The sequence below is a fragment of the Leucoraja erinacea genome, chromosome 4 (genome assembly GCF_028641065.1).
Source record: "Leucoraja erinacea ecotype New England chromosome 4, Leri_hhj_1, whole genome shotgun sequence".
Classification (NCBI taxonomy): domain Eukaryota; kingdom Metazoa; phylum Chordata; class Chondrichthyes; order Rajiformes; family Rajidae; genus Leucoraja; species Leucoraja erinaceus.
In genome coordinates this window covers 99,507,810-99,527,301 of record NC_073380.1, presented here as the reverse complement: position 1 = coordinate 99,527,301, position 19,492 = coordinate 99,507,810, and the positions used below count along the sequence as shown (strand labels likewise).

The 19,492-nt window shown below is 42.5% G+C and overlaps 1 protein-coding gene across 1 annotated transcript in view; it reads right to left on the bottom strand.

Annotated features, from left to right (window-relative positions):
- Positions 1-484: 484 nt before the first annotated feature.
- The window catches only part of pabpc1b (poly A binding protein, cytoplasmic 1 b), a 40,352-nt gene continuing 21,344 nt past the window's right edge, over positions 485-19,492 (bottom strand). The window contains exons 11-15 of the mRNA XM_055634856.1: positions 17,536-17,678; positions 8,524-8,608; positions 3,879-4,009; positions 2,230-2,328; positions 485-901 (exon numbers count right to left, since the gene is read on the bottom strand). Coding sequence (XP_055490831.1) covers positions 2,242-2,328; positions 3,879-4,009; positions 8,524-8,608; positions 17,536-17,678 — 446 coding nt within the window. The 3' untranslated portion in view covers positions 485-901; positions 2,230-2,241. The remainder of the gene's footprint in view (positions 902-2,229; positions 2,329-3,878; positions 4,010-8,523; positions 8,609-17,535; positions 17,679-19,492) is intronic.

Sequence of the window (19,492 nt, the reverse complement as noted above, 5' to 3'; positions counted from 1 at the left end):
TTCCAGTGCGGAGTAGATCAGTGACTCCGGGGAGGAGACGTGAGGCTGAGTGGATAAAGCAACGGGCCAACCGATCAGATGCGGCAACCAAAGGGAGCCCCAGTGACCAAGCACGTCCTGTCGGTGGCAGTAACCTGAAGAAAGCACTGCCTCCAGGGGCTACAATAAACCCACAACCACACCATGCTGAATGGTGGTTTTGCTTGTGCACCATGCAAGCTAGGGGCCGATTCTGAAGCCAGGGAGCTGGGGAGGTGGTGCAAACCAGCTGTCGGTCAGCAAGTCCATCTGTGGGTCAGCAAGTCTGCTATGACCAAAATCTGTTATAAAGGGGTCAGTTTAAACAAGGGTTTATTGTACCTCCATAAAACAGACCAGGCATCAAATCTTTTATCATACTATTTCTGCATAATAAATACCACTGTATCTACAGAAAGTCCAAGCATGAATATTAAAGAATTCAGAAAGAATTCAGAACACCAAATCATTATTCAGCATTTTTATTAAAGCAAGCATTCTATAATCCAATTCAGTTTCAGTTTCTAATGCTCAACCATCAAACACACTGCCAACTAAACACAGTGTGGATCTGCTGAGCATTTCCACAGTAATGGATTACAAAACTTTAAAGAAAGGAATGCATCAAACATTTCTGTGCATAAAACACCTACCCCGGCCTAGAAAACTTTTCATTTTACAATTTTTTTGGGTATTTTCCGATTAAGTCAAGGACTAGCATCACTTATACCAGACCTGGCAGTGACTTCATTTCATAAGCTTAGAGGTTTCCTTTCTTTTTTTGTATACATTTTTTATTTTACGATGTTTTAAAATTTTTTAACTTTTTCCAATGTTTAGATTTTTTTTTCTTCAGTAATGCGAGCTTCGTTGTCCTCCTCTCCTAAATGAAAATAAAAACAAATCTTACTTAATTCCACCCAGAAAGCTTCTAAAACATACAACTATACATAACTAAAACTCTAATCTTATCTTCCAGTTTGGCGGTCTTTCTATTTACGCAAAAACGGTTCGAGATAGCACTACGATTTATCGCCTGTTCACTCACCCTTTGCCTGTGCTGCGAGTGCAATTCGTCCGATCGGTTGAATGTCATAAAAGTTAGCGAAGTTTATAAATTTAAAAATCTGCACCTCTTCTCCTGCCAGTCAGCGCTGCGCAAATTAGTCTCTTCCCCTGTCACTCCCCGGGACGGTCCGCCCCCTTCCTGCACCATCGCGTCTTTACTGGAGCAGAGGATGGCCGGCGGAGGTTTCCAACTGGACACAATTTCCAGAGGGACCCAAAGCAGCCCAGCCCCAAACAGCCCAGCGTGGGAGACCCGACCCAGCCCGGGAGATCCAGCCCAGCCCGGAGATGTCACCAAACAGAAAGCGGAGACTCCGATCCCGACAGAGGAGAACGATCAGCGCCCGCTGCGAGTCCCCATCACACTGCCAATTCCAGCCACTACCCATCTGACCCCCCTCACTTGCTCCTTCCCACCTCCCCCCCATGGCTCTTCCCCAGTCTTTTTCTCCCCCCCCCCACCCAGCCCGCTCCTTGCTGAGCAAAAGCTGGCTGTCTCGTCCAATTCCATTCCACAGATAATTTCCCACAGGAGTTAATTACAACAATTTGAACATGCAATGTGCAAGTCCCACAGGGAGAGAGTGCCAGAGACCACAGGATGTCCAAAAAGCATTAATAGGGGAGAATTTATAAAGATAATTCAAATAAAATGTATAAAAACACTCATCATTACAGCTGCCCCAGTCTTTGGCCTGCTTACAGCATTTTATTAAAATATCCTCAGCTGACTATTTAAGAAAACAGCCAGGCTAGTCAATCTTTGTTCATAGCTAAAATTCTAGTCAGATGGGACCCTCTAATCCCCACTCTACACGTTCTAATGCTATTACTTCCTGTTCTGTTACTGAATGCAGTATTGTAACTATAGCTTAAGTGTTTTATAAAATTCAAGTACAGTCTTGCATTCAGCACAGACAGGAACAGTTGTGGCACATTAGCAAAAAACAGCTTCATAACCACGACATCCAACCATCTTACTCTTCTAGAATCTGGATATTTGTTAATTGATATGCTTCTAGGCAACAGCTTACTTCCTCACAGCCAATCCTGGAACCGTTACTGCAAAGATTCGATACAACAAACTACTCATAGTAACCAAGCTCTGATCTTTGAGAAAGGGTACTTTGTTTTATTACTCACCTCTTGAAAATTTTAAACCCCAGCAGCATTTGGCACAACTACTTTCTGAGCAGCTTCTTTTGCTTGATGGGCTTGCAGTACAGCAACAGCTTCATCAACCTGAATTACAATAAAAATGTTAATTCTTCACCAAACCTATTACATAGTAAAATATTTTAGCAGAGCCAAAGTAAATATTGAACATAAATCAGAAGGATCTCGACCCAAAACATCACTAATTCCTTCTATCCATAGATGGTGCCTCACCCGCTGAGTTACTCCAGCATTTTGTGTCTACCTTCGATTTACCAGCATCTGTAGTTCTTTCTTAAACATAAATCAGAGGGAGCTACAGTAATCTATACAAAAACCCTTGATCATAGAACAGTACAGCACAAGAACTGTGGCCAGCCCACAATGTTTGTGCCGAACACAATGCACAGTTCAACACTACTACCATGTGCTTATCTAAAAGCCTTATACGCCACAATTGTATCTGCTCCCACCACCACCCCTACCCCTGCCTGTGCATTCTAGATGCCCACTCTAAATAAACTTGCCCTGCACTTCTCCATTTCCCCCTCACCCATCCTGTCCTCTAGTGGACATTTCCACCTTGGAGAAATAAAAGGTTCTCACTGATGTATGCCTCTTATCATTTTATATTATTCTTTCAAGTCTCTCTTCAACATCCGACATTCTAGAGAAAACAATCCAAGTCTATCCAACCTCTCCCTGTAGCCGAAACCCTCTAATCCAGACAGCATTGTGGTAAACCTTCTCTGCACCCTCTTCAAAACCTTCACATATTTCCTATTCTGGGCGACCAGAACTGCACCCAATACTCCAATGGATGTCTAACCAAAGTCCATTAGAGCTGTCTCATGACTTCCTGACTCTTATATTCAAAGCTCTAGCAATGAAGGGAAGCACACCATATGCCTTCTCTGCATCTTATGCTGCCACCTTCAGTAAGCTATGAACTTGGATTCTCTGCACATCAATCCTGTTAAGGGTCTTGCCATTAACTCCCTGCTTACATACAACCTCCCAAACTGCAATACCGTACTTGTTTGGATTAAAGTATTTGCCATTTCTCCACATTTATGCAGCCGATCTAAATCCCGCGTATCAGTGACAGCATTCTTCACTGTAACACTTCCAATTTTATTGTTGTCAACAAACCTACTTACCAACCTATCTACCTCCAGCCAGAATATCTACTTTCTACCACCACACCACAACAAGAGTATTCTATGAATAAGCCAGCTCTGAATCTATACGACCAAGACATTGTGCACCCCAACATTTTAATCTTCCAGATCATGAGTGGACTTTATCAAAAGCCTTACTAAAATGCATGTGTACAACATCAAACACCCTACATTCATTATTCTCCATCATCTTCTCACAAAACCCCAATCAAGTTAGTGAGACATGACCTGCAGTGTACAAACTTCTGCTGGTTATCCCTAAATAACCCCTTCTCTCGAATAGCTTCCCTACCATTGACTTGAGGCTCACTGGTCTACAGCTCTATGATTCTATAATTGTTATTAGACTGCATGTTTATATTAGGCGGCATGTTGAATCCACTTTCTCTATAAACTTGTAGAGATCTGCAAAATGATAAAAGTATCTCAAATTAGAAATGAAGACCAAAGATTCACCTTGGAGCGTAAAGACTCTGGGGACTCCAGCATATGAAGCAGTTCAGAGTTGTCTATCTCAAGAAGCATCCCAGTAATTTTACCCGCCAAACTTGGGTGCATGCTCTGAATCAGTGGGAAAAGGCGTTCACCTGAAAGGAAGTATTCAATTGTAAGATATAGCAAAGACAACCTTCTTATTACGTTAAAAATCAGCAGTAATTATACTGACATACTCAATACAGCTGTGAAAGCTGTGCTGTCACTTCTCCAAGCTTTTCATCCAATGTAACATGTTTGAAGCATCAATTATTTTGAAAACACTACAAAACTAAGGCAGGCACTACTATAACACCACTAACCACGTCAAGAATGTTCACAAGAATGAGGAAGCCGCTGATTGGTGGAAGCAGACAAGAGGGAGCCAGCTGATTGGGAGTCAGATCCCTGCTGATTTCTTCCAGCAGTTTGTATTGTATTGTACTTTGTATTGTATTGTATCCTAGGTAAGGGGGGGGAGAATGAGGGCCAGGGCAGTTTACCGTTCTGGATGTCAGATGTGGGAGGTCAAGGAATCTGATAACCTTCCAGACCTCCACATCTGCGCCAGGTGCAACGAGATGGGGCTCCTAAGGGACAGTATTAGGAACCTGGAGCAGCAGCTCGATGACCTCCGTCTGGTCAGGGAGAGCGAGGAAGTCATAGAGAGGAGTTAGAGAGGTGGTCACTACAAAACCACAGGAGGTAGGCAAGTGGGTCACGGTTAGGAGGGACACGGGGCAGAGGCAGGGACTAGAGAGTGCCCCGGTGGCTGTACACCTTGGCAATAAGTACTCCTATTTGAGTACTGGGGGGGGGGGGGGGGGGGGGGGGGGGGGGAACGATGACGGGGGACAGCCTACCTGGGGGTAGCACCAGCGGCTGGGCCTCCGGTACAGAGACCAGTCCTGTTGCTCAGAAGGGTAAGGAAAAGAAGAGGAGGGCATTAGTAATAGGGGACTCTATAGTTAGGGGGTCAGATTGGCAATTCTGTGGACGCAGTCAGGTGACCTGGATGGTAGTTTGCCTCCCTGGTGCCAGGGTCTGGGATGTGTCTGAACGTGCCCAAGATATCCTGAAATCGGAGGCCGAGGTCGTGGTATAGGTACCAATGACATAGGTAGAAAAAGAGAAGAGGTCCTGAAAGGAGAATTTAGGGAGTTAGGCAGAGAGTTAAGGAGAAGGACGGCAAAGGTAACAATCTCGGGATTATTGCCTGTGCCACGCGACAGTGAGAGTAGGAATGGAGCGAGGTGGAGGATAAACGCGTGGCTGAAGGACTGGTGCAGAGGGCAGGGATTCAAGTTTATGGATCATTAGGACCTCTTTTGTGGAAGGTGTGACCTGTACAAAAAGGATGGGTTGCACTCGACCCCGAGGAGGACAAATATCCTGGCGGGGAGATATGCAAAGGCTACTGCGGAGACTTTAAACTAGAACGGTTGGGGGGAGGGACTCAAATAGAGAAGGCTAGTAGACAGTGTGTGAGGCAGGAGGCAGAGAAGGGAAGCACTCAGACCCAACATGTAGGGTGGAAAGAAGAGAAAAAAAATAGACAATGATTGGTGGTGGGGTTCTTAAATGTGTGAGCAGAGAGACAGAGGGGTGTAAAATGAGGGTAGAAGCAATAGGTAGCAAGGCGAAAAGTAAAAGTGGCAGGCAGACAAATCCAGGGCAAAAATCAAAAAGGGCCACTTTTCAACATATTTGTATAAGGGGTAAGAGCATTATAAAAACAAGCTAGAAGGCTTTGTGTCTCAATGCAAGGAGCATTCGTAATAAGGTGGATGAGTTGAATGCGCAGGTAGCTATTAATGATTATGATATAGTTGGGATCACGGAGACATGGCTCCAGGGTGACCAAGGCTGGGAGCTGAACATCCAGGGATATTCAATATTCAGGAGGGATATACAGAAAGGAAAAGGAGGTGGGGTAGCGTTGCTGGTTAGAGAGGAGATTAACGCAATGGAAAGGAAGGACATTAGCTTGGAGGATGTGGAATCGATATGGGTAGAGCTGCGAAAGACCAAGGGGCAGCAAACGCTAGTGGGTGTTGTGTACAGGCCACCTAACAGTAGTAGTGGAGTTGGGGATGGCATCAAACAGGAAATTAGAAATGCGTGCAACAAAGGTAAAACAGTTATAATGGGTGACTTCAATCTACATATAGATTGGATTAATCAAATTGGCACAGGTGCTGAAGAGGATTTCTATAATGTATGCGGGATAGTTTTCTAAACCAACGTGTAGAGGAACCAACGAGAGAGCATGCTATTCTAGACTGGGTATTGAGTAATGTGGAAGGGTTAGTTAACAGTCTTGTTGTGCATGGCCCCTTGGGCAAGAGTGACCATAATATGGTTGAGTTCTTCATTAGGATGGAGAGTGACGTTGTTAATTCAGAAACAAGGGTTCTGAACTTAAAGAAAGGTAACTTTGAGGGTATGAGACGTGAATTGGCCAAGATTAACTGGCAATTGATTCTTAAAGGGTTGACGGTGGATATGCAATGGAAGGCATTTAAAAACTGCATGGATGAACTACAACAATTGTTCATACCAGTGGCAAAAGAATAAATCAGGGAATGTAGAGCATCCGTGGATAACAAGGGCAATCAGGGATAGTATCAAAACAAAAGATGAAGCGTACAAATTAGCCAGAAAAAGCAGCCCAACAGAGGACTGGGAGAAATTCAAAGTCCAGCAGAGGAGGACAAAGGGCTTAATTAGGAAAGGGAAAATAGATTATGAAAGAAAACTGGCAGGGAACATAAAAACTGACTGCAAAAGTTTTTATAGAGATGTGAAGAGAAAGAGATTGGTTAAAACAAATGTAGGTCCCTTGCAGTCAGAAACAGGCGAATTGATCATGGGGAACAAGGACATGGCAGACCAATTGAATAATTACTTTGGTTCCGTCTTCACTAAGGAAGACATAAATAATCTGCCGGAAATAGCAGGGGACCGCGCTGAGTGAAATCCAGGTTAGCCAGGAAGTGGTTTTAGGTAAATTGAATGGATTAAAGGCCGATAAACCCCCAGGGCCAGATAGGCTGCATCCCAGAGTACTTAAGGAAGTAGCCCAAGAAATAGCGGATGCATTAGTGATAATTTTTCAAAACTCTTTAGATTCTGGAGTAGTTCCTGAGGATTGGAGGGTAGCTAATGTAACCCCACTTTTTTAAAAAGGAGGGAGAGAGAAAACGGGGAATTACAGACCAGTTAGTCTAACATCGGTAGTGGGGAAACTGCTAGAGTCAGTTATTAAAGATGGGATAGCAGCACATTTGGAAAGTGGTGAAATCGTTGGACAATGTCAGCATGGATTTACGAAAGGTGAATCATGTCTGACAAATCTTATAGCACACGGTATTGGGGGTTCAGTATTAATGTGGATAGAGAACTGGCTGACAAACAGGAAGCAAACAGTAGGAGTAAACGGGTCCTTTTCAGAATGGCAGGCAGTGACTAGTGGGGTACCGCAAGCCTCAGTGCTGGGACCCCAGCTATTTACAATATATATTAATGATTTGGACGAGGGAATTTAATCTCCAAGTTTGCAGATGACATGAAGTTGGGGGGCAGTGTTAGCTGTGGCATGCAGGTGCAGCAGGCAGTGAAGAAAGCGAATGGTATGTTAGCATTCATAGCAAAAGGATTTGAGTATAGGAGCAGGGAGGTTCTACTGCAGTTGTACGGGGTCTTGGTGAGACCACACCTGGAGTATTGCGTACAGTTTTGGTCTCCAAATCTGAGGAAAGACGTTCTTGCCATAGAGGGAGTACAGAGAAGGTTCACCGGACTGATTCCTGGGATGTCAGGACTTTCATATGAAGAAAGACTGGATAGATTCGGCTTGTACTCGAATTTAGGGTATTGAGGGGGGGGATCTTATAGAAACTTACAAAATTCTTAAGGTGTTGGACAGGCTAGATGCAGGAAGATTGTTCCCGATGTTAGGGAAGTCCAGGACAAGGGGTCAGTTTAAGGGTAATGGGGAAATCCAGTTCATTGGCTATATTTAAGAGGGAGTTAGATGTGGCCCTTGTGGCTAAAGGGATCAGGAGGTATGGAGAGAAGGCAGGTACAGGATGCTGAGTTGGATGATCAGCCATGATCATATTGAATGGTGGTGCAGGCTCGAAGGGCCGAATGACCTACTCCTGCACCTATTTTCTATGTAATTATACTAACATACTCAATGCAGCTGTGAAAGCTGTGCTGTGCTTTCACTTCTCCAAGCTTTTCATCCATGTTTGAAGCATCAATTATTTTGAACACTACAAAACTAGAGCAGGCACTACTATAACACCACTAACCAAGTCAAGAATGTTTACTATTCACACCCAGACCAACCACTTTGAAATTACCATTATAGCAAATGTTGCATTTGGTGCCATTTTGATGAAAGGTCATTGACCTGGAATTAACTATTTTCCTCACCATGGACGCAGCCAGATTTGGGATTTAATTTTAAGGACTGTTTTTGAGTGCCAGAGATCAACCATCGAGATGACTGATTTTAACGAAAGACATCACGCACAAATTCCAACATTAAAGCAGTATCTCAATAGTTAAATAACCGCATTTCCTGTTCCCAGATCCAGCATTATCCGCAGATTCTTACCCAGCATCTGCTTCTGTTCTTGGGGAGGGGCAGCGGCCAGCATGGAGGCAGTCAGGGGTTCCTGGCCTTGGACGTGAACTGCAGGCTGTAATGGAAGAGTACACATTAAATAATGTTTTTTCCTGCATTTTATCCAGGCCCCAACTATATTTTAAAATCCTATTGATGACCTATGGATTTAATGCCCATTCCACACCAGAGATCATTATTTTATGCACCCATGGAATTCTGGCGCACTATTCTGCTGGTAACTATTACTATTCTCTGGTTATTAGATTATGTAAAGAGAATATACATACTAGAATAGAAAAAAAATGTCCAAAAAGCCTTTTTATTTAACCAATGGCTTCATTGCCAATGTACAGCACCAATGTTCTCTTATCGAATGGACTCAACGCAAGAGTGCTCATAGCAATTAAATAAGAGTCCAATGGAAAAGCATGAACTTCAAAATATTAAAAAGTCATACAGTGAACAAACTGGCTGCTAAATTTGTCAGTAAAGACATTGACTGCATGAGTTCTAGCGTTGCTGTTAAATCACTGAACGTCAGGGAACAATATAGCACTGAACTTTACCATAATAGGCACTTGATACAGCAAGACACTAAACGTTGCATTTGCATGGCAAGTTACATCATGCAGTATCAAAGCTTCTCCTTAACATATTTACAGTTCTGGCAAGGTTACTATTTACTACTTATCAGTCCTTCAGTGGTGAGTTAGGTAGTTGATCCACTTAATTTGTGATGGTACTCCCTCAAACATTATATGAAATGTTAGTGTTTAGATCTAGTGACAATCAAGCAATGGCGATGTACTTCCATGTAACTTTATTGGAATTTGCAGAGTGTCCATCCTGTCCTTATACTTGGTGGTTAAGATCAGAGGTGCTCTGACAGTACTAACCACAGCAAGTAACAGCAGTGCATTTTGTAGACTACAACAATGCAGCCATCATATAGTAGCAATAGAGATGGAATGCTCAGGACAAGGATGCCAATGAATCAAGCTAGTGTTCTGAATGGCATCACGCTTGTTGAACCTGCATTCATGAATATGAAGAGTATATAATTTTGCACCTGATGTGCAATAAGAAAGTGAAAGGCTTTGGGCTGCAAGGAGTTGAATAATTCATCATAGGATTCCACACAGCTGCTACTTGTATATTTACAGAATGTATGCCTGAACCATCTGAGATCAATGTTAATTGTAACCCCTAGATTGTAGAAGTAAAATTGTACATGGCATCGGTGAGGCCAATTCTGGAATATGGTGTCCAATTTTGGTATTCACCAAGGAGAAGGATATTGAAGTATGTGAGGTAAGGGGAACAAGTAGGGTAGCTATGGAAACTATGAGGATCAAAGAAGAGGAAGTACTGACAATTTTGAAAAATATAAAAGTGGATAAGTCTCCAGGTCCTGACAGGATATTCCCTTGGACATTGAGGGAAGATAGTGTAGAAATAGCAGGGGCTACGACAGAAATATTTCAAATGTCATTAGAAACAGGAATGGTGCCGGAGGATTGGCGTACTGCGCATGTTGTTCCATTGTTTAAAAAAGGTTGAGTAACATGCTTGAGTAAGGGTGGGGGAGACAGCCTACCTGGGGGCAGCGACAGCGGCCGGCCCTCTGGCACAAAGACCGGTCCTGTTGCTCAGAAGGGTAAGGAAAAGAAGGGGAGGGCAATTGTAATAGGGGACTCTATAGTCAGGGGGTCGGATAGGCGATTCTGTGGACGCAGATAGGAGACCCGGATGGTAGTTTGCCTCCCTGGTGCCAGGGTCAGGGATGTGTCTGAACGGGTCCAAGAAATCCTGAAATGGGAGGGAGAGGAGCCTGAGGTTGTGGTACATATAGGTACCAACGACATAGGTAAAAAAAAAGAAGAGGTCCTGAAAGAAGAATTTAGGGAGTTAGGTAGAGAGTTAAGGAGAAGGACTGGAAAGGTAACAATCTCAGGATTACTGCCTGTGCCACGCGACAGTGAGAGTAAGAATGGAGCGAGGTGGAGGATAAATGAGTGGATGAGGGACTGGTGCAGTGGGTATGGATTCAAGTTTCTGGATCATTGGGACCTCTTTTGGGGAAGGTGCAACCTGTACAGAAAGGATGGGTTGCACTTGAACTCAAGGGGGACCAATATCCTGGTGGGAGATTTGCAAAGGTTACTGGCAAGACTTTAAACTAGTATGGTTGGGGGGAGGGACTCAAATTGGGAAAGCTAGCAGTCAGTGTGTGAAGCAGGAGGCAGAGAATGGTAGCACTCTGACCCAAAATGTAGGGGAGAGAGAAGAAAAAGACAATAAACAGAGAATATGAGAGGGTGGGTTTCTTAAATGTGTATATTTCAATGCTAGGAGCATTGTAAGAAAGGTGGATGAGCTTAAGAGTCTGGATTGACACCTGGAAGTATGATGTTGTGGCGATCAGTGAAACATGGTTGCAGGAGGGCTGTGATTGGAAACTAAATAGTATAATGTGGATAAATGTGAGGTTATCCATTTTGGTGGCAAAAACGGGAAAGCAGACTATTATCTAAATGGTGGCCGATTGGGAAAGGGGGAGATGCAGCGAGACCTGGGTGTCATGGTACACCAGTCATTGAAGGTAGGCATGCAGGTGCAGCAGGCAGTAAAGAAAGCGAATGGTATGTTAGCTTTCATTGCAAAAGGATTTGAGTATAGGAGCAGGGAGGTTCTACTGCAGTTGTACAGGGTCTTGGTGAGACCACACCTGGAGTATTGCGTACAGTTTTTGGTCTCCAAATCTGAGGAAGGACATTATTGCCATAGAGGGAGTGCAGAGATGGTTCACCAGACTGATTCCTGGGATATCAGGATTGTCTTATGAAGAAAGACTGGATAGACTTGGCTTATACTCTTTAGAATTTAGGAGATTGAGAGGGGATCTTATAGAAACTTACAAAATTCTTAAGGGGTTGGACAGGCTAGATGCAGGAAGATTGTTCCCGATGTTAGGGAAGTCCAGGACAAGGGGTCACAGCTTAAGGATAAAGGGGAAATCCTTTAAAACCGAGATGAGAAGAACTTTTTTCACACAGAGAGTGGTGAATCTCTGGAACTCTCTGCCACAGAGGGTAGTTGAGGCCAGTTCATTGGCTATATTTAAGAGGGAGTTAGATGTGGCCCTTGTGGCTAAAGGGATCAGGGGGGTATGGAGAGAAGGCAGGTATGGGATACTGAGTTGGATGATCAGCCATGATCATATTGAATGGCGGTGCAGGCTCGAAGTGCCGAATGGCCTACTCCTGCACCTAATTTCTATGTTTCTATGTAGATATTCCAGGATTTCGTTGCTTCAGGTGTGATAGAATAGGGGGGGGGGGGGGGGGGGGGACAAGAGGTGGAGGTGTTGCATTGATTATCAGGGAAGATATTACAGCAGTGCTTTGGCAGGATAGATTAGAGGGCTTGTCTAGGGAGGCTATTTGGGTGGAACTGAGAAATGGGAAAGGGGTAGCAACACTTATAGGGGTGTATTATAGACCGCCAAATGGGGAGCGAGAATTGGAAGAGCAAATATGTAAGGAGATTGCAGATATTAGTAGTAAGCACAAGGTAGTGATTGTGGGAGATTTCAATTTTCCACACATAGACTGGGAAACACATTCTGTAAATGGGCTGGATGGGTTGAAGTTTGTAAAATGTGTGCAGGATAGTTTTTTGCAGCAATACATAGAAGTACCTACTAGAGAAGGGGCGGTGCTGGACCTCCTGTTAGGAAATGAGATGGGTCAAGTGGCAGAGGTATGCGTTGGGGAACAGTTCGGGTCCAGTGATCACAATACCATTAGTTTCAATATAATTATGGAGAGGGTCAGAACTGGACCTAGGTTTGAGATTTTTGATTGGAGAAAGGCTAACTTTGAGGAGATGCGAAAGGATTTAAAAGGAGTAAATTGGGACAGTTTGTTTTATGGGAAAGATGTGGAAGAGAAATGGAGTACATTTAAAGGTGAAATTTTAAGAGTACAGAATCTTTATGTCCCTATTCGGGTTGAAAGGAAATCGTAAAAATTGTAAAGAGCCATTGTTTTCAAGGGAAATTGGACACTTGGTTCGGAAAAAGAGGGAGATCTACAATAATTATAGGCAGAATGGAGTAAATGAGGTGCTTGAGGAGTACAAAGAATGTAAAAAGAATCTTAAGAAAGAAATTAGAAAAGCTAAAAGATATGAGGTTGCTTTGGCAAGTAATCCTACAGAGTTGATGTGGACAAGCTTTTCCCTTTGAGAATAGGGAAGATTCAAACAAGAGGACATGACTTCAGAATTAAGGGACAGAAGTTTAGGGGTAATATGAGGGGGAACTTCTTTACGCAGAGAGTGGTGGCGGTGTGGAATGAGCTCCCAGTGGAAGTGGTGGAGGCAGGTTCATTGGTATCATTTAAAAATAAATTGGATAGGCATATGGATGAGAAGGGAATGGAGGGTTATGGTACGAGTGCAGGCAGGTGGGACTAAGGGGAAAAAAATTTGTTCGGCATGGACTTGTAGGGCCGAGATGGCCTGTTTCCGTGCTGTAATTGTTATATGGTTATAAGATATGTGGTTGCTTTGGCTAGTAAGGTAAAAGTAAATCCGAAGGGTTTCTACCGCTATATTAATAGCAAAAGGATAATGAGGGATAAAATTGGTCCATTAGAGAGTCAGAGTGGACAACTATCTGCAGAGCCAAAAGAGATGGGGGAGATATTGAACAGTTTCTTTTCTTCGGTATTCACCAAGGAGAAGGATATTGAATTATGTGAGGTAAGGGAAACACGTAGAGTAGCTATGGAAACTATGAGATTCAAAGAAGAGGAAGTACTGACACTTTTGAGAAATATAAAAGTGGATAAGTCTCCAGGTCCGGACAGGATATTCCCTAGGACATTGAGGGAAGTTAGTGTAGAAATAGCAGGGGCTATGGCAGAAATATTTCAAGTGTCATTAGAAACGGGAATAGTGCCGGGGGATTGGTGTACTGCGCATGTTGTTCCATTGTTTAAAAAGGGGTCCAAGAGTAAACCTAGCAATTATAGACCTGTTAGTTTGACGTCAGTGGTGGGCAAATTAATGGAAAGAATACTTAGAGATAATATTTATAAGCATCTGGATAAACAGGGTCTGATTAGGAACAGTCAACATGGATTTGTGCCTGGAAGGTCATGTTTGACTAATCTTCTTGAATTTTTTTTGAAGTTACTCGTGAACTTGATGAGGGTAAAGTAGTGGATGTTGTGTATATGGACTTCAGTAAGGCCTTTGACAAGGTTCCTCATGGAAGGTTGGTTAAGAAGGTTCAATGTTTGGGTATTAATGGTGGAGTAGCAAGATGGATTCAACAGTGGCTGAATGGGAGATGCCAGAGTGTAATGGTGGATGGTTGTTTGTCAGGTTGGAGGCCAGTGACGAGTGGGGTGCCACAGGGATCTGTGTTGGGTCCACTGTTGTTTGTCATGTACATCAATGATCTGGATGATGGTGTGGTAAATTGGATTAGTAAGTATGCAGATGATACTAAGATAGGTGGGGGTGCGGGTAATGAAGTAGAGTTTCAAAGTCTACAGAGAGATTTATGCCAGTTGGAAGAGTGGGCTGAAAGATGGCAGATGGAGTTTAATGCTGATAAGTGAGGTGCTACATCTTGGCAGGACAAATCAAAATAGGACGTACATGGTAAATGGTAGGGAATTGAAGAATGTAGGTGAACAGAGGGATCTGGGAATAACTGTGCACAGTTCCCTGAAAGTGGAATCTCATGTAGATAGGGTGGTAAAGAAAGCTTTTGGTGTGCTGGCTTTTATAAATCAGAGCATTGAGTATAGATGTTGGGATGTAATGTTAAAATTGTACAAGGCATTGGTGAGGCCAATTCTGGAGTATGGTGTACAATTTTGGTCGCCTAATTATAGGAAGGATGTCAACAAAATAGAGAGAGACCAGAGGAGATTTACTAGAATGTTGCCTGGGTTTCAGCAACTAAGTTACAGAGAAAGGTTGAACAAGTTAGGGCTTTATTCTTTGGAGCGCAGAAGGTTAAGGGGGGACTTGATAGAGGTTTTTAAAATGATGAGAGGGATAGACAGAGTTGACGTGGAAAAACTTTTCCCACTGAGAGTAGGGAAGATTCAAACAAGGGGACATGACTTGAGAATTAAGGGACTGAAGTTTAGGGGTAACATGTGGGGGAACTTCTTTACTCAGAGAGTGGTGGCTGTGTGGAATGAGCTTCCAGTGAAGGTGGTGGAGGCAGGTTCGTTTTTATCATTTAAAAATAAATTGGATAGTTATATGGACGGGAAGGGAATGGAAGGTTATGGTCTGAGCGCAGGTATATGGGACTAGGGGAGAATATGTGTTCGGCACGGACTAGAAGGGTCGAGATGGCCTGTTTCCATGCTGTAAATTGTTATATGGTTATATGGGTTCTAAGAGTAAACCTAGCAATTATAGACCTGTTAGTTTGACGTCAGTGGTGGGCAAATTAATGGAAAGGATACTTACAGATAATATATATAATAATTTGGATAAACAGGGTCTGATTAGGAACGGACAACAGGCAACAATTTTGTGCCTGGAAGGTCACGTTTGACTAATCTTCTTGAATTTTTTGAAGAGGTTACTAGGGAAATTGATGAGGTGGACGTTGTCTATATGAACCAGTAAGGCCTTTGGCAAGGTTCCACATGGAAGGTTGGTTAAGAAGGTTCAATTGTTGGTTATTAATAGTGCAGTAGCAAGATGGATTCAACAGTGGCTGAATGGGAGATACCAGAGAGCAACGTGGATAACTGTTTGTCAGGTTGGAGGCCGGTGACTAGTGGAGTACCTCAGGGATCTGTGTTGGGTCCACTGTTGTTTGTCATATACATTAATGATCTGGATGATGGTGTGGAAAATTGGATTAGTAAGTATGCAGATGATACTAAGATACTTGGTTGTGGATAATTAAGTAGATTTTCAAAGTCTACATAGCGATTTTGGCCATTTGGAAGAGTGGGCTGAAAGATGGCAGATGGAGTTTAATGCTGATAAGTGTGAGGTGCTACATCTTGGCAGGACAAATCAAAATAGGACGAACATGGTAAATGGTAGCGAATTGAGGAATGCAGTTGAACAGAGGGATCTAGGAATAACTGTGCATAGTTCCCTGAAGGTGGAATCTCATGTAGATAGGATGGTAAAGAAAGCTTTTGGTGTGTTGGCCTTTATAAATCAGACCATTGCGTATAGAAGTTGGGATGTAATGTTAAAATTGTACAAGGCCAATTCTGGAATATGGTGTTCAATTTTGGTCACCAAATTATTGGAAAGATGTCAACAAAGGGAGTACGTACAAGGAGATTTACTAGAATGTTGCCTAGGTTTCAGCACCTAAGTTACAGAGAAAGGTTGAACAAGACAAGTCTTTATTCTTTGGAGCGCAGAAGGTTAAGGGGGGGACTTGATAGAGGTCTTTAAAATTATGAGAGGGATAGACGTGTTGACGTGGATAAGCTTTTCCCACTGAGAGTAGGGAAGATTCAAACAAGAGGACAGGATTTGAGAATTAAGGGACAAAAGTTTAGGGGTAACACGAGGGGGAACTTCTTTACTCAGAGAGTGGTAGCTGTGTGGAATGAGTTCCAGTGGAAGTGGTGGAGGCAAGTTCGATTTTATCATTTTAAAATAAATTGGATAGGTATATGGACGGGAAAGGAATGGAGGGTTATGGTCTGAGTGCAGGTAGATGGGACTAGGTGAGAGTAAGTGTTCGACACAGACGAGAAGGGCTGAGATGGCCTGTTTCCGTGCTGTAATTGTTACATGTTATAGATGTTGGTGTAGGGCTCAATGGTCATGGCTAGCACTAATGCAGCACAAATATCACATATCAAATAGTTAAACATTATCTAGATATTCATCTCCTGAAATAGAAATGGAATGGAAAGTTACACAATCAGCAGCAAATATTCCCACTTCCATTCTTAAGGTGTAACATTGGAAAAGTAGCTAAAAAGCAATCTGGCCTTGGGCACTAAACAATGTTGGAGGCTGGGACAATGAAGCTCCAATAACCACACAACCTTCCTTTGTGCATGGTAAAATGCAGGCCACTTGTTATAATCAATATTAAACTTAAGGTCTTTGCGTCTTAAGGTAATGATTACTATCCCCATTAAGTCATTTCAAGTCCTCTTTATATCACACTTTGATCTACATGTCTCTCCCTACCTTTTCTCCTACTTGCATTTCTCCCTGTCCCACTTCTAATGAAGTTGCAGCTTGAAATTAATATTTTTCTTTCCATGCCTGAGCGTTTGATTACCTCCCCAAACTCAAGCACCTACAGCTGTTTTGATTTTCAATATCAATGAGATTATCTTGTTTTAGAGTAATATATTTAAAGATGAACTGATTTACTGTCTGACCCAGAAGACAATTACTTAGTTGTGCATTGAACCAATCTAGATTGCAATATCCCAAAGCTGGATAGTCTATAGTATGTGTAAGAAGGAATGGCAGATGCTGGTTCAAACCAAAGGTAGACACAAAAAGCTGGAGTAACTCAGCGGGACAGGCAGCATCTCTGGCGAGAAGGAATGAATGGTTGACCTTTTGGGTCGAGACTCTTCTTCAGACTATAGTATACCATGGTATGCAAGTATATAACCATTCTGTTATAGAAATTGTATCCAATTCCACCACCACCTCTGGCAGCACTTTTCAGATATTAACCAGTCTGTAAACCCTATTCCTTAGACCCTCTTTAATGCTCGTTCTTTCATCTTTAACCTAGGGTCTCATGATATTTTTATCGATGCCTCAGTCATATCAGGTCATCCCTCAACTTCCTAAACTCAGGCGAAAATAAGCCCAGCCTATCCCCATAACTAAAGTCCTCCAATCCAAGCAATAACATAGTGAATTGTTGCTCCACCACAATGACATCCTTCCTGCACTGACTAATACCGCACACTATTCAACATGTGCAGCCCAAATCAGAAATGAAAAAAGTACCTGTTGCATAGCAACTGGAGGCTGAGTATTTAGATGTTGTTGAGGATTGCGGACTCCTGCAGCATATTTGTATTGTGTAAACGAACGAACACCAGGAGCAGTAGCACCAGGACGAGGTCCCATTGTCTGTGTTGCAGTGTTAGCTTTAAAAAGAAATTCTCAAAGTTCAAAAACTTTCACGGCCAGAAAAAGCCATCTCAGTTTGATATTTTGTTACTTTAAAATCAAGGTAGTAACTTAAAGCCTACTTCGTAATTTGAATTCTAAGTTGTTCAGCAGATTTACAAGTTCCGACTCAAATGGTACAGCTCACCAAGGAAAAGTTGACTGCAAAAACATGATCCCACCCAAATATTCAAGGTGCAACCTGCTTTAGTCGCAGCAACCATTAACATATAACATTTTAGCTGTTCAAAAACCTTCACACAACTCAATGCCCCAAAACATTTCACAGTAATGAAAAATATTGTTGAAGCCTAATAAGTCCAGAACTAGGGGTCACAGTTTAAGGATAAGGGGGAAATCTTTTAGGACTGAAATGAGAAAAACATTTTTCACACAGAGAGTGGTGAATCTCTAGAATTCTCTGCCACAAAGGTAGTTGAGGCCAGTTCATTTGCTATATTTAAGAGGGAGTTAGATGTGTCCCTTGTGGCTAAAGGAATCAGGGGGTATGGAGAGAAGGCAGGTACAGGATACCGAGTTGGATGATCAGCCTTGAATGGCAGTGCAGGCTCGAAGGGCCGAATGGCCTACTCCTGCACGTAGTAATGTGATAAAAGCTAATACTATATTTTTATTAAATATGGCACACTAGGACAAATAGGGGCCTGATTTAGCAAGTCTCATTATAACGAGACGATTCAGCATTCCTAAAGCATTGCACCGTTGGCAGAAAGCCAAAGTGTCCACCACAACCCAGAATGGCAGAACACAATCAAATGAAGCTCCCTTTCAATAAAGTTTGGCAGCTAAACCCTGTATACAAAGCCTTTTCTCAAAAATGGAAGAGCTTTAAATATTTAAATGGCAATTCAAGGCTTACAATTTTACATTAACAGTCCCAACTAATATAGCATGAAAATCAAAACACCATGTTTCACCAATCTTTCATTGGTAAACTTCCACAAAACATGGATTGTTAATGTGCATATCATGTACACACATTTATCCCCAGATCCAATTACATCAACTAACTACCCCAAGACAATCAAATCTGAAGAGGAAACATAGCATTTGATCTTGCTGTTACTTGGGTGGGCCACACTTACATCGCCCACAGATCTGCTATAAAATCTGTATATCCCGCCCCTCCCCAACCCCAGTTTGTCAGCTATCAAATTGTCAAGTACATCTAATACTTCCAAATGTCTCTGGCCACAACAGGGTTGCACAAACAGCAACATTAATGATAAAATAATCTAAAGAAAAACTAACGTCTCACTCAGAAAACAATTGAGACATTGAAAACAATTGAAAAGATAAAATCAAATGTAAATAACCATATAACAATTACAGCACGGAAACAGGCCATCTCGGCCCTACAAATGTTACCCTTCTTGCCCTGATTGACAAGCGCAATAAGTAAACTTCAGGGCAATTGCAGCACTTCATGAAATCACTTCCCGGGTCAGGTAAGGTTTGATTAACAAAGCTCAGCACATGCAGAAATCTTGAATTTTAGAGCACTTATACCAAGAAATGCCAATAGATTTGAATGGAATCATCAGGATTCCTCAGCAATGAAAGCTCCAGCCCAATGAAATTGATTACTATAAACATGACAGTGTGGATTTTAAGATGAATGCAGTTTTATCACACTAATGTAAAACAAAGACCAGTTTTAAGAATAATTAGTTGGTTGTGAAGTGTGTGGGACCTCTACCTTCTGAAGGGCATGAAATCCTAACAGCTGTAGTAAAACCTTCACCGCAAAAATAATTTCTACTTCTTTTAA